Source organism: Sander lucioperca, chromosome 24 (assembly GCF_008315115.2).
Source record: "Sander lucioperca isolate FBNREF2018 chromosome 24, SLUC_FBN_1.2, whole genome shotgun sequence".
Classification (NCBI taxonomy): Eukaryota; Metazoa; Chordata; class Actinopteri; order Perciformes; family Percidae; genus Sander; species Sander lucioperca.
Window position 1 is genome coordinate 2,732,043 of NC_050196.1, and position 15,046 is coordinate 2,747,088.

Sequence of the window (15,046 nt, forward strand, 5' to 3'; positions counted from 1 at the left end):
ATATGCACAAGTAAAGTATATTGTATATGTATGTGCAACTAAAGTATTCAAACCTGGTCTAGGCGGTTTGTCATAGCTTAATGTAGTGGAGTAAAAAGTACAATATTTCTCTCTGAAATGTAGCGGAGTAGAAGTAGAAAGTGGCATGAAAAGAAAAGACTCAAGTAAAGTACAAGTACATCCACATTTGGACTCAAGTACAGTACTGGAGTAAATGTACTTAGTTACATTCCAGCGCTGCCTGTTGGAGGGTGTCCCTGTCCAGTGAGTGTACTACTAATACTGTATTTTCTGTATTTTCTATCCACCAACCAGCCCTGTTGCCTGTAGTGCTGTTTTAATTCAAAGTGCTTCAAAACCAAATGTCTCGGAGTCTTCTTGGAGTTCAAGCTACCCAAACCTGTGAGTCTTGTGTGTTAGAGAGCGCCTCACAGGGAAGCAGTCTTTGAAGAGGCCTTGAAAGAAGAGAAAGCCTTTAATGCATCAGATAGAACAGACAAGAGAGCCGTGTCGAGGGGGAATGGGACTCGACTTTGCTGTCCTTGTTCTTTGAGGCGATGCTTCTTAAATTCATAATCTACTTAACATCCTTACATACTGTACATCTTGTTGTTTGGATCTCTGACTGCACACAACACTCTGTGTAGTCTGATAGCACCGCTCATAGGCGTACTTTACAGGGAAGATCATCCATTCTGGGCTTTTCACCAAGTTTTTGGATGATTTTGTTGCGTTTTTTTAACTGTTTTTTTTATGCTTTTTCCAACACTCTTTAGTCCACTCCTCTCTTTGTTTCTTTGCAGATTTAGATTATTAAAATGATGATGTTATTATTATAGATTAATCTACACAGCGGTATGTAGATCTCTCAGGAAGTCCCCGGAACAGTTTGGTCTGAAAACATCATCCGTTAAATCCCTGAAATTAATAAAATCCAAATGTACCAAATATCTCTATATGTTACAAGAAAAAGATCTGACCAATAAAATATCTTTAAACTAACAATCACTGTGTCAATCCTTTTATTTATTTCTTTATTCATATTTATAGTATTTTGTTTAATCTATTTAAAAATGTATACACCTCTTTTGTTTTGTCTGTAAAGGTTTTATGTCTCATGTGGTGTCTGTTCGATGTAGAGGATGATACTTTACTGTAAATGTATCTTGTGAATAATAAAAAAATATTAAAAAACAAATTTATTTTGAAACTCAAGACCGGAAGCTGTGTTCGACATAACAAACTCAAACTTGACGAATCACGGGCTTTGCATCTCGCTGTTCCGGAAAGTTTGAATGAATAGTTGGCGATGTGCAGCGAAGGTGAGTGAACACCTGTCTTCTCCGTGTTAATAAATGACGTCACAGAGCAACATTTTACACATTTATCGCTTTTAAAGATGATTCCGCTCATCACGGTTAATGTTAGCGTTAAAGTTACTCATGTCCTTTACTTATTTATTGGCAATTGCGCACCCACCAGACTCCATGTAAATAAACAGTGATTTTATCATCGTATAACACACTTCATTTAAAGTGGACAGAAACTAAATAAAACTACCAAAAGTCGTCTTGGTTCATCTTTCCACTGTTCCAACAATCACCACTCTGGTTTGGTTGGAATAAACCCTCAATTCACCCATTTACATGTGGAGATATGCTGGCTCTATACACACTAAAAGTCCTGATTATTTACATGGAGTCTGGTGGAGATATGCTGGCTCTATACACGCTAAAAGTAGTGATTATTTACATGGAGTCTGGTGGAAATATGCTGGCTCTATACACGCTAAAAGTCCTGATTATTTACATGGAGTCTGGTGGGTTTGGTAATGGTGATTTCGGGGCTGTTTCATGTTGAACAAAAATGATTTTACTGTTTTACAAAAATGTCTATCTCTGTAGGGATCCTTTCTATAATGTTGTCATTTTAAAACAGCACTTTTAGTACATTGAAACCACCAAATAACCCTTTAAGTACAGTATTTGAGTACATGTAGTCTACTTAGTAGTTACTTTCCACCATTGCTTACCCTTGATCCCAACATCCCGTCCTGTCCCTGTATACATCTAATAACTCAAAGTTGTCCTGTTGAGGTCAGAGTCCTGTTTGTAGGCTGCTACTTCATCAGTGGTGAAAGGGTTTGTCCTATTCTGAGACTTCTCTTTAGTAAAAAATATGTAAAAATACTACATTATTATTAGTACTAATAAAAACAAAAGTATGATTAGACCATTAAACACACAACTGGTTGGATCCTTTCTACAATGGGAGGAGAGTCCTTTACTTTTAATACTTGAACTACATTTTCCTGATGATACTTACAGACTTTTACTGAAGGAACATTTTCATTGCAGGCCTTTTTACAGTGTGGTATTAGTACTTTTACTGCAGTAAAGGATCTGAATACTTGTTTCTCCTCTAGAGTCTCTGTCTCTGACAACATGAAGTCTGCGTGGCTGCTGCTGCTCCTGGAGATCAGCTGCGTGTCTCTTCAGGAGAGCAGGAAGCCTAACTTTGTCCTCATGATGGTGGACGACCTGGGGATTGGAGACCTGGGTTGCTACGGCAACACAACACTGAGGTAAAGACGTGGCGCTGGACGCCTACGGTGCACAGTGTTTCTCCTGGGTTTACTCTTACTCTGAGGAAATATTAAATGAGCTGCTTTTTACTTTTACTAGAGTAGATTTCAATGCCGGTAATTTTACTTGTACTTAAGTAAAAGTTCATCAAAGGACTAGTACTTGAGTAGAATATGTTTGTACTCTTTCCATCTCTGAACGTGATTGACACAACAAGGTTGGATTGATTTATTTGTTATACAAAATCTTTGGATGAAAGTTTAGTGGGTTTCGAGCCCTGTGACTGTGGATGAATTGTGATTTTGCAGGACCCCCAACATTGACCAGTTGGCGCAGGAGGGGGTGAAGCTGACGCACCACATCGCTGCGGCAAGCCTCTGCTCTCCCAGCAGGGCGGCGTTTCTCACCGGGCGATACCCGATACGATCAGGCCAGTTCAAAGACACACACACACACACACACACACACACACACACACACACACACACACACACACACAGAAATCAACGTTACTGACGGACACAGTACTAAATGTTGCTCTGTCAGTGTGTTAGTAGTCTCACATGTCCAGACCTTCCTCCACAGAGCTGCAGAGGAAGGTCTGGCTAGTCCATACAGGATTCTAGGATGGGAGAAAAACGTGCTCTGGTTTATTGGCATTTCTTTAAACCAATCACAATCATCTTGGGCAGAGCTAAGCTCCGGACGGAGCCACGGTGCCTCTGCTAAATAGTCTCAGGAAGGAACTTGTTTTGGTGGAACATGTGTACATTCAAAAGTAGTTTTAGTCGTGCAACAGAAAACTCAGATTGGACAGATAGTCTAGCTAGCTGTCTGGATTTACCCTGCAGAGATCTGAGGAGCAGTTAACCATAGTCCTCACAAATCCACCAGAGGTTAGAACGCCAACACAGAGACAGAGGAAGGGGACGGACATCAGCAAAATTTCTGTGCGGCACCTGAACAATCCTGGAAATAAAACGTGGATATAGACTAGCCTGCAGGCTATGATGTCGGACAATACAACTGTTAAACACTGTTAAATTAAACAGATCTTTACTTCCTTTGACTGTAATATGTTCCTCTCACTTCCAATCTTCATTTGGTTTCAAACCTTCTAAATCTCGGGGCCCAGTGAGGGAGACCCTCATTTTCAATGTGGCCGAGTGCACAGCATGCATTTCAGCAAATAGACAGTAACATTTCAATTACCAAAGACAAAAACAATCTTACTTTCCCCCCACAGTCACACACTTTGTGATTTTCAAATAAACAGTGACAGCCCTGAAGTGTGATGTAGTTTATAATATTTAGTTACTGTCCTCTGTAACAGGTATAGCGGGTGATGGCAGAAACTGTGTCTTTACATTCATCGCTGCATCTGGAGGACTTCCCAGCCAGGAGGTGACCTTTGCTAAGATTGCCAAACAGCAGGGCTACGAGACGGCTCTCATCGGTACGAATATCCCAAATATTACAAGTTGTTCAGTGTGGCTCTCAGCTGCATTTATACTCTGTATGTGAAAAGCTGAAACAGGCGCTGCCTTTCTGGGGATCAGGTTAAAGATAAACGCTGTCATTATGTGCTTTATCAGTTGATTTCTTTAGGCTTTTACTCTGTTCACAATGCATGCACTTTGTAAAATGTTAAGGATCAAGGACATGGATTATGTTATTGTATTTTATGTTGTGATATCAATATTGTTACATAGTAATAAGTGGGATTTTTTTCACAGTTTTTGCCGTTTAGTCGCTTTTTCTGACCCTTTTTTTCTAAACTTTTGGTGCTTTTTTTCAAGGTTTTTTTTCGGGCATTTTATACGCTTATTTGCTTATTTCGATGTTTTTTAATGTTATTGTCAGACACTTAGAATAATAATCTGAGTCTGTCAGCAGCAAAAACAGAACTTTTAGTGGACGCTAACGGATGGTCCGCAATTGCCGAATAACTTTAAATTCATACACTCATACACTTATACTTTATCGCTTTTTCTGACGCATTTTATCAATGTTTTTGGGGCTTTTTTCAAGGTCTTTTTATTACATTTGATATGCTTATTAAGTGTTGTCATTGTCAGACACTTGAACTTTACATTGCAGCTTGTTTCTTGCTTAATACTGGACCAATCAGTCACTTAGACACCAATGCTTGGAAAAAAAATCAAACAAATTGCCCTTTAAAATGACATTTTCTTGCCTCAGTTTTCATGCTGTTTTTTCTCTTTCCATACTTTCAATATCTTCCATTTTTATAATCAAATGTCCTCTCTTTCCCAGGAAAATGGCACCTAGGACTGAACTGTGAGAGCAGCGAGGATCACTGCCACCACCCCAGCGTCCACGGGTTCGACTACTTCTTCGGGATCCCGCTGACCAACCTGCGGGACTGCCAGGCGGGACACGGCACCGTCTTCATGATCTATAAATATTTACCGTACAGGACACTGGGCATCGTCTGCCTCACCGCGGCTGTACTCCACTACGGCGGCGTCTTCGTCCTCCGCCGACGGCTGCTTCTGAGCCTGCTGACCCTGGCGGCCACAGTCGCAGGTCTGATAGCGGCGCTCATCGTGATCATGCCGTACATCAACTGCGTTCTCATGAGGGACCACAGAGTTGTGGAGCAGCCGTTCACGTCTGAAAACCTGACGCAGAGGATGACTCAGGAGGCCGTGGACTTCATAGAGAAGTACATACTAGATACTGGATACTGTGACCTTTTTAGACTTCATAGAGAAGTACATACTAGATACTTAATACTGTGACCTTTTTAGACTTCATAGAGAAGTACATACTAGATACTGAATACTGTGACCTTTTTAGACTTCATAGAGAAGTACATACTAGATACTGTGACCTTTTTAGACTTCATAGAGAAGTACATACTAGATACTGTGACCTTTTTAGACTTCATAGAGAAGTACATACTAGATACTTAATACTGTGACCTTTTTAGACTTCATAGAGAAGTACATACTAGATACTGAATACTGTGACCTTTTTACGTACTGCATACTGGGATTGGTTTGGCTTTTTTACCACATACTATTACTTTTTTGAAGGTCCCATATCATTTTCAGGTTCATACTTGTGTTTTGGGTTTCTACTAGAACATGTTTACATGCTTTATTTTTCTCCTACTGTCCGTCTGAATATACCTGTGTTCACCCAGCACCTGTCTCTTTAAGCCCCCCTTCCCGAAAGAGAAGCCCAGTCTGCTCTGATTGGTCAGTGTTTCTGGGTCTTTTGCATCTGTGTACTCTGCGTCTCTGCACCGTCATTGCAGCCGGGGAATGACTGTAACGGCACTGTAGCGGCCCTCTCTCTCTCTCTCTCTCTCTCTCTCTATATAGTCTAGTTGTGACATCACAACCGTACAGGAAGTCCTGACGGCTCGTTTAACACAGTTTCTGAATACGGGCGGTGGGCATTTCTCTGACGATTGAGCGTGTTTAGATACTTTCACAGTATTTATGTATAACCTCGACCTACTTTATAATACAAAAAGACATGGAAGTCTCTTGTCTTACAATGTGAGACCATTAAGACTTTGCTTTTTTACAACCCTGCTTTTTTCAGCTTTTTTACGACATACTATGATTTTATTGATTTTTATTACGGCAAACTATATTGTTGTAGCTAACTATCACGCTTATTTACGACATACAATTACTTTTTGACATTTTATAACATACTATGACTTTTTATAATAATAAGAAACATAGAAAGACACTAAAACATTCTGAATTGGAAAAATGATGATGTAGTAAATTAGGAGAATATGGATACAAAAGAACAACTATGTAAAGTAGAAGTTTGGAGGTTTAAAGCCAGATTTCTAAAATTGTCCAAGAGGCAAAAGTGAGTTGATTTTAAGTAATGTAATTTAGTTCCAGGAGTCTAAAACTAAAAGCAGTTTAGTTTTAGGTACATGTCAGATTTTTGCATACTATGATTTGTTTGACATTTGTTACGACATACTGACTGTTTTGACGTTTCTTTGACGACGTACTATGACTATTTTTTTCTAATTTTACATGACGGCTTCCCTGATCCATGTTTATCAAAGAAATCTTGTTTAATTCGCTCCGAAACATTTGGAATCTGCGTCAGGTCACGTGGGGCGGAAACATATTGAACTTTGACACTAAAACATCCGTACTTCTACCAAAACAATGACTCCATCAGACACACTTTACTGAGAAGCTACAGGACGATATAAAAACCTCAACAATGGCCTCGCTCTTTAAAGAAAACTGTTTATTCCACTACATTTCTTTTCATGCTGGTAATAAATGTGTTTCTTCTGTTCCTGCAGGAACTCGGCGAGGCCTTTCCTGCTGTTCTTCTCTTTCCTCCAGGTGCACACGGCCATGTTTGCTTCAGCGGCGTTCAGAGGAACCAGCCGCCACGGCATCTACGGAGACGCCGTCCACGAGGTGGACTGGAGCGTAGGTACGTCGGCGGAGCCTGGTGTTGCTCTATGTTTCTGGGATTTTACCTCAAATCAAACAAAATAACATAACCGACTTCCTGACTCTGGCTCCAAGGCTACATCTCCACCGCTACGTTTGGTTTAAAAATATCTTCTGCTACATTTCCCCCTCTCATTCCCCCTGCTCTGGTGTTTCCCCCTCTCATTCCCCCTGCTCTGGTGTGTCCCCCTCTCCCCCTGCTCTGGTTTTTCCCCCTCTCATTCCCCCTGCTCTGGTGTTTCCCCCTCTCATTCCCCCTGCTCTGGTGTTTCCCCCTCTCATTCCCCCTGCTCTTTTATTTTATTCTTCAATCAATACAGGTTGCACACCCAATGTTACCCTTAGAAAGAATGGTACATAACCATACAGACTAACAGATGAAAGAAAAGATGAGGTAACACTTTTTAATTTAATTTTATTTATGATGTTACATGTGGACATCACCTTTTTGGGACCACTTGACTTGGATCCCAAAAACCTTGTAATATGATTTCACCATAGTCGTCTCCTATAAAATCTATTTGCTTCTGTTAAAATAATCCTGAAAAATTGTGAATCGAATCGTGAGTTGAGTGTACCAACATCCATCCATCCATCCATCCATCTTCGTCCGCTTATCCGGTAACGGGTCGCGGGGGTAGCAGCTCCAGCAGGGGACCCCAAACTTCCCTTTCCCGAGCCACATTAACCAACTCCGACTGGGGGATCCCGAGGCGTTCCCAGGCCAGGTTGGAGATATAATCCCTCCACCTAGTCCTGGGTCTTCCCCGAGGCCTCCTCCCAGCTGGACGTGCCTGGAACACCTCCCTAGGGAGGCGCCCAGGGGGCATCCTTACCAGATGCCCGAACCACCTCAACTGGCTCCTTTCGACGCGAAGGAGCAGCGGCTCTACTCCGAGCTCCTCACGGATGACTGAGCTTCTCACCCTATCTCTAAGGGAGACGCCAGCCACCCTCCTGAGGAAACCCATTTCGGCCGCTTGTACCCTGGATCTCGTTCTTTCGGTCATGACCCAGCTTTCATGACCATAGGTGAGGGTAGGAACGAAAACTGACCGGTAGATCGAGAGCTTTGCCTTCTGGCTCAGCTCTCTTTTCGTCACAACGGTGCGATAAATTGAATGTAATACCGCACCCGCTGCGCCGATTCTCCGACCAATCTCCTGCTCCATTGTCCCCTCACTCGCAAACAAGACCCCAAGGTACTTGAACTCCTTCACTTGGGGTAAGGACTCATTCCCTACCTGGAGAAAGCACTCCATCGGTTTCCTGCTGAGAACCATGGCCTCCGATTTAGAGGTGCTGATCCTCATCCCAGCCGCTTCACACTCGGCTGCGAACCGATCCAGTGAGTGCTGAAGGTCACACCAGGATCCTTGCAAGAGTAAAGACCTGGTCCGTTGTTCCACGACCAGGACGGAATCCGCATTGTTCCTCTTCAACCTGAGGTTCGACTATCGACCGAACCCTCCTTTCCAGCACCTTGGAGTAGACTTTACCGGGGAGGCTGAGAAGTGTGATACCCCTGTAATTGGCACACACCCTCTGGTCCCCCTTTTTGAAAAGGGGAACCACCACCCCGGTCTGCCACTCCTTAGGCACCGTCCCCGACTTCCACGCAATGTTGAAGAGGCGTGTCAACCAAGACAACCCCTCCACACCCAGAGCTTTAAGCATTTCCGGACGGATCTCATCAATCCCTGGGGCTTTGCCACTGTGGAGTTGTTTAACTACCTCAGCAACTTCCACCAGGGAAATTGACGACAATCCCCCATCATCCTCCAGCTCTGCCTCTACCATAGAGGGCGTATTAGTCGGATTTAGGAGTTCCTCAAAGTGCTCCTTCCACCGCCCTATTACCTCCTCAGTTGAGGTCAACAGCGTTCCATCCTTACTGTACACAGCTTGGATGTTTCCCCGCTTCCCCCTCCTGAGGTGGCGAACGGTTTTCCAGAAGCACCTTGGTGCCGACCGAAAGTCCTTCTCCATGTCTTCTCCGAACTTCTCCCACACCCGCTGCTTTGCCTCTTTCACGGCAGAGGCTGCAGCCCTTCGGGCCCTTCGGTACCTTGCAACTGCCTCCGGAGTCCCCTGGGATAACATATCCCAGAAAGACTCCTTCTTCAGTCGGACGGCTTCCCTGACCACCGGTGTCCACCACGGTGTTCGTGGGTTGCCGCCCCTTGAGGCACCTAAGACCCTAAGACCACAGCTCCCCGCCGCAGCTTCAGCAATGGAAACTTTGAACATTGTCCACTCGGGTTCAATGCCCCCAGCCTCCACAGGGATGCACGAAAAGCTCCGCCGGAGGTGTGAGTTGAAAGTCTGTCGGACAGGGGCCTCCTCCAGACGTTCCCAGTTCACCCGCACTACCCGTTTGGGTTTACCAGGTCTGTCCAGAGTCTTCCCCCACCCTCTGACCCAACTCACCACCAGATGGTGATCAGTTGACAGCTCTGCCCCTCTCTTCACCCGAGTGTCCAAAACATACGGCCTCAGATCAGATGAAACGATTATAAAATCGATCATTGACCTTTGGCCTAGGGTGCTCTGGTACCAAGTACACTTATGAGCATCCCTATGTTCGAACATGGTGTTCGTTATAGACAATCCATGACTAGCACAGAAGTCCAACAACAAACAACCACTCTGGTTTAGATCAGGGAGGCCGTTCCTCCCAATCACGCCTCTCCATGTGTCTCCATCATTGCCCACGTGCGCGTTGAAGTCCCCCAGCAGAACTATGGAGTCCCCCACTGGAGCCCCATGCAGGACTCCATTCAAGGTCTCCAAGAAGGCCGAATACTCCGAGCTCTTGTTTGGTGCATACGCACAAACAATAGTCAGAGTTTTCCCCCCCACAACCCGCAGGCGTAGGGAGGCGACCCTCTCGTCCACCGGGGTAAACTCCAACGTAGCGGCGCTCAGCCGGGGGCTTGTGAGTATCCCCACACCCGCCCGGCGCCTCACACCCTGGGCAACTCCGGAGAATAAAACCAGAGTCCAACCCCTATCCAGGAGTATGGTTCCAGAACCGAGACTGTGCGTAGAGGTAAGCCCCACCAGATCCAACTGGTAGCGCTCCACCTCCCGCACAAGTTCCGGTTCCTTCCCCCACAGAGAGGTGACGTTCCACGTCCCCAGAGCCAGCGTCTGCTGCCCGGGTCTGGTCCGTCGAGGCCCCTGACCTTCACTGCCACCCATGTGGCAGCGCACCCGACCCCAGCGGTTCCTCCCACAGGTGGTGGGCCCATGGGTTGGAGAGAGAGGTGCCACGTAGCTTTTTCGGGCTGTGCCCGACCGGGCTCCGTGGCAAACCCGGCCACCAGGCGCTCGCTGACGGGCCCTCCATCTGGGCCTGGCTCCAGACGGGGGCCCCGGGCTTCCTCCGGGCAGGGTCACATCATCTCTACCTCGTTTTTTCATAGGGTTTTTGACCAACAGATCCCTAAAACTCACAGTCATCGTTTCATTTCAGTTTCAGCAGAGTTCTGAACCAAAGAAAAGAAGAGATTGTGTCCAAACACTTGCAGACTCTGTGTATATTGTGTCTGTTCTCAGGTGAGATCGTGCAGACTGTGGACAGACTCCGACTGAGTGAAAACACTCTGGTTTACCTGACGTCAGACCAGGGCGCTCACCTGGAGGAGATCTCGGCCAAAGGAGAAGTCCACAGAGGATGGAATGGAATATATAAAGGTACAGCAGGACAACAAACAGAGATTACCTCTGGGCCTGCACTCACACTGCAATCGGTCAGTCTGCCGTTTCCTCTTCCTCTGTTCCTCCAACAATTCTTTCCTAGCTTTCTGCTTCTGTTTAGCCGGCTCAGCCATGACGATAGTGTGAAAAACTCCATCGCTACCTTGTTAGCCGGTTCCTGGATGGGCGCATGTGTGCAGTGCCGTGAAGCAATTCGTTACATGGCGAGACCTGATATCACGCCATACTTCCTGACGCTGAGGCAAGGGTGGTTTTTCCGCTCCCAGGCGCTAGGGGGAAGCGAGACGACCACCATTCAACTCAAAAAAAGTCATATAACCATTCCAATGACTCCGAAGCTGTTCAGTTAAGGTCAATTAAGCTAAAAAAGCTGCATAGTTTCCCTTTAAGAGCCAGATCATATCATACCTTACATCATTACATTCTTCTGTAAGGTAACAACCAGACCCGGGCACGTTTAGCCATCACACTGATGCGTACCGTGTCCGAGACCAAGTGAACCGAGCCCTGGTCTGGTACGGAGCGATCACACTAGTCAAGCGAACGGGACTGAGCAAAACATGCTGGGGTGTGGTCTTACACTATCAAGTGTGAGGATGTCCTTATATATTTACATTTTATTTTTTTAAGCAATGTTTTTGACGCTTCCAAAGAAAATTCCGCTTTGTCAGTCACTGCAAATGTGTGTCTACTCCCGTCTTTGCGTTGACTTTGTATGTAATTGCACCACGCAATTCCAGGAAAACAAATCGGTATAGCGTTCACTTAAAGGGATACTTGTGCGATTTTAAACCAGCTGTGTGTTTCATGGCAGTGTGGGCAGATGAACGGCTTCCCTCCGTGGTACCAGCTATCAGTTTGTTAGTCTGATGTTTCTTTCTCAGATTGATTCTCAGTTGCTTTTTGTTTTGCTGTTTGGAGACCAGACATACGGAGTTCTGCTTTTTAAAGACTTTCTCTTCTCTCCTCTGAGCAGCAGGGAAGTCCACAAATTTTGAGGGCGGGATCCGGGTCCCGGGAATCCTGCGCTGGCCGGGGAACATCCCCAGCGGCAGACAGATAGACGAGCCCACCAGCAACATGGACCTGTTTCCAACGGTGGTGCAGCTGAGTGGAGCGACAGTCCCGCAGGACAGGTCAGGCTTCAGTCAGTCAGAAACAAACGCAGCCTGAAATCTCTGCCACGTTTAAAGCCTGGTTCACATGGCAGGATAATTAGGCCGATTTTAGCCCCGATTCACCCCTTCCGACAATCTTAAGGATGCTCCATAAAATAATCTGATCAGATGTTCCTGCCATGTGTGGTGTGTTAAGACTGCTCTCGTCTACTCGGAAGGACGTCGGGACCGCTCCCATCTCAAATCGGGGATATCCAACATGTTGGATTGTTTTGGCCTGATTTCTCCTCATGTGTGGTGTCCCCCGGGGACAAACGAGCACGCAGCCTGTGGACTGTGGCGTGTAGCCAATCAGAAAGCGAGGTGACGAGGCGACGAGGAAAGCACCGGGAAACAACATCAAAACAGCCGGCGGCACGGCGCACCAGAAAGTCCGGTGGACGTCGGAGATAAGTAGAGCAAGTATAGCCATGCTTGCGTTGTCTCCACTTCTTTGACCGTCGCCTTTTCTTTTGATAACGTTTTTTTCGGTTAAAAACAAACTACAAACTATCGCCACTGCATCCTCTTCGTCCGCCATGATTGTTTACTCTGAAGTCACGTTTGATCTCGAGGGATTTTGCGAGATTTCCCGTCTGACCTGGGAATGCTCGGGAGTCAAATCGGTTCGTGTGTGATGTGTTGATTTTGCCGTGTGCTGCACCACACGCTGTACGACCAAAACTGTTAGACCGTGATTTTTTATCGCCGTGTGTGGAGTCTCTCAGGATTGGAAAATCGGCCGACAATTTTAAAATTGTCCCGTGTGAACCAGGCTTAAAGGAGAGGGTTAGGGAGAGGGAGGGAGGGAGAGAGAGAGAGAGAGAGAGAGAGAGAGAGAGAGAGAGAGAGAGAGAGAGAGAGAGAGAGAGAGAGAGAGAGAGAGAGAGACTCTTTGGGTTTACTGATCTGAGCAGAGGAAACATGTAGAGGGAGATATTTATATATACATATACATACACAGGGTGCAAACTACGGTGGAGCTAGAGGCAGACATGGGCTCCCCTGAAAACGTGATTTGTGAAATTGTGGTTAAAAATAGCTAGTTAAAAAAAAAAAAGAATCAAGGTTTGTATTGAATCGTGGGTCAAAAATTGTAATACGTACCGAATCGTGGGTTTGGTGTATTGTTACAGCCCTAATATATACACACACCCATATATATATATATATATATAAAAATAAATAAAGCAACAACTTTGGTGCCTGAAACTTGAAGCCAACACTGACGCTCCTTAAAGCTGCCTTTTCCAACTTCCTTTTCCAAAAAGTTGGAAAAAGCAACAAACAAAAGTGACAAAAGTCAAAAAACTGTTGAATCAAAAGAAAAGTCAAAAAAGGTGAAACTCCTGGCTGTAAAACGTCCAATGGGTGACGTCACTGATGCTCCATGCATTATTTTTACATTCTATAAATAATCCAGTCTTTAATTTAATAATAATAGTAGATTATAATAATGTAATGCAGAGGCTTTGATCAGAGGGTATCTTTGTGGTTTTACTGTTGCCTTCCTGTCCTCTGGTCTACAGGCAGATAGACGGTCGGGACCTCATGGATCTGCTTCAGGGGAGAGTTGAACGTTCCAACCACGAGTTTCTCTTCCATTACTGCAACGCCTACTTGAACGCAGTCAGATGGCATCCCAAAAACAGTAAGTCCAAACAATCATCCAAATATCTATCTATAGAACCATACCATGAGTTTAACCATGTTGCCACTAGATGGCGCTCTCTGTCCAACAAAGGGTTGAAAGCAAACTGAGTTGAGCCTTCTTCGTTAAACCAAGAGCGCCATGTAGTGGGCGGCCATTCTACAAACTAAAAATGCTTCATCAAGCTTCACTAATAGAAAGCGACCCTTTTTTGCTACTTTTTAGAACTTTTGTTGCTTCTTCTGATGTTTTTGTCGGGGTTGTTTATGCATTTTTATGCGCTATTTTTCAATGCTCTTTTTCGTCATTTTTCTAGCTTTTTTTATGCACTTGTGTTGTTTTTTTTCCGAGATTTTTGACGGGTTATTTTGACGCTTTTTTCAGTGTTTTTGTCCCTTCTTTCCATCCTGTTTAGTATCTAACTATTGACTTGATGTGTGATGTTTTCTGCAGGCAGCTCGGTGTGGAAAGCCTTTTTCTTCACACCAAACTTCTACCCGGAGAACGAGACGGTGTGTTTCCACACGCATGTCTGCTTCTGCACGCCAGACTACGTGACGTACCACGACCCTCCGCTGCTCTTCGATGTGTTCAGGGACCCGTCGGAGACGACGCCGCTGACTCCCGACACCGAGCCGGCCTTCCACGCCGTCCTGGCCGCGATGGAGGCGGCGGCCGAGATGCATCGCAGGTCGGTGGAGCCGGTGGAGAGCCAGATATCGGCGAGGAACGTGATGTGGAAGCCCTGGCTGCAGCCGTGCTGCTCCACACTCACACAGCTCTGTCAGTGCCCGCAGGACCCACAGGACGCTTAACTATCTTTAAACTCACTCCTATCAGCTCTGTCAGGACAGGAAACTCCAGGAGACTTTCACATTTGTTCAATCTCAGAACAAAGCTATTATTTCTATTAAAAAAATGTAATCAAATGTTGGTCTATGTATGTAATGTCTGTGGAGCCAGAGTGGGTCTTCAAAGGTATTAATAAAGTCTTACATTGAATATTCTAAAGAGGCCTTAAACGTCTTACATGAATGATGTCTTGTCCTTTCGTAGGATTGAATAAAGGTGTTTTGTGTGGGACTTTGTGACTTGGATGTTTGCTTTACACGGGGGTCAAACTTCATTTCAGAGACATAGAGTTTATTGACATGCTTTTATTCAAACCGAGACAACCATTGAGTCAGCAATTTTGTCTCTGTAGTCATGTGTCTCTTTTTGGTCATTTGTGTTTTCTTTGGGGTTAATTTGGGTCTCTGTGGTCATTTTGGGTCTCTTTGTAGTCGGTCTGTGTCTCTTTGTGGTAGTTTTGCATCTCTTTTTCACATCATTTTGGAGCGTTATCACCATATCTGTGTCTGGTGTAGTGGTGGTCAGTGTCAGTTTTCAGAAAAGTGTTTGTTTACATGTACCCGTGTATATATGCCGTCCTCTCCTCGGCTGCCTAAACCTCCG

The 15,046-nt window shown here is 45.1% G+C and overlaps 1 protein-coding gene across 1 annotated transcript; it reads left to right on the plus strand.

The window, feature by feature from the left end:
• The first annotated feature begins 1,218 nt into the window (after nucleotides 1–1,218).
• sts (steroid sulfatase (microsomal), isozyme S) lies at nucleotides 1,219–14,674 on the plus strand. The gene is made up of 10 exons (XM_031297782.1): nucleotides 1,219–1,322; nucleotides 2,426–2,584; nucleotides 2,894–3,015; nucleotides 3,919–4,041; nucleotides 4,863–5,274; nucleotides 6,904–7,040; nucleotides 10,622–10,759; nucleotides 11,760–11,919; nucleotides 13,470–13,591; nucleotides 14,045–14,674. The coding sequence occupies exons 2-10, from the start codon at nucleotides 2,445–2,447 to the stop codon at nucleotides 14,404–14,406; spliced, it is 1,716 nt and encodes a 571-aa protein (XP_031153642.1). The 5' UTR covers nucleotides 1,219–1,322; nucleotides 2,426–2,444; the 3' UTR covers nucleotides 14,407–14,674.
• Nucleotides 14,675–15,046: the final 372 nt, after the last annotated feature.

Bases quoted from the DNA above. Each gene is read 5' to 3' on its own strand.
- sts (XM_031297782.1), top strand. From the start codon at position 2,445: ATGAAGTCTGCGTGGCTGCTGCTGCTCCTGGAGATCAGCTGCGTGTCT. The intron at 7,041-10,621 runs GTACGTCGGCGG...GTCTGTTCTCAG, and splicing joins CGAGGTGGACTGGAGCGTAG to GTGAGATCGTGCAGACTGTG. The intron at 10,760-11,759 runs GTACAGCAGGAC...TCCTCTGAGCAG, and splicing joins ATGGAATGGAATATATAAAG to CAGGGAAGTCCACAAATTTT.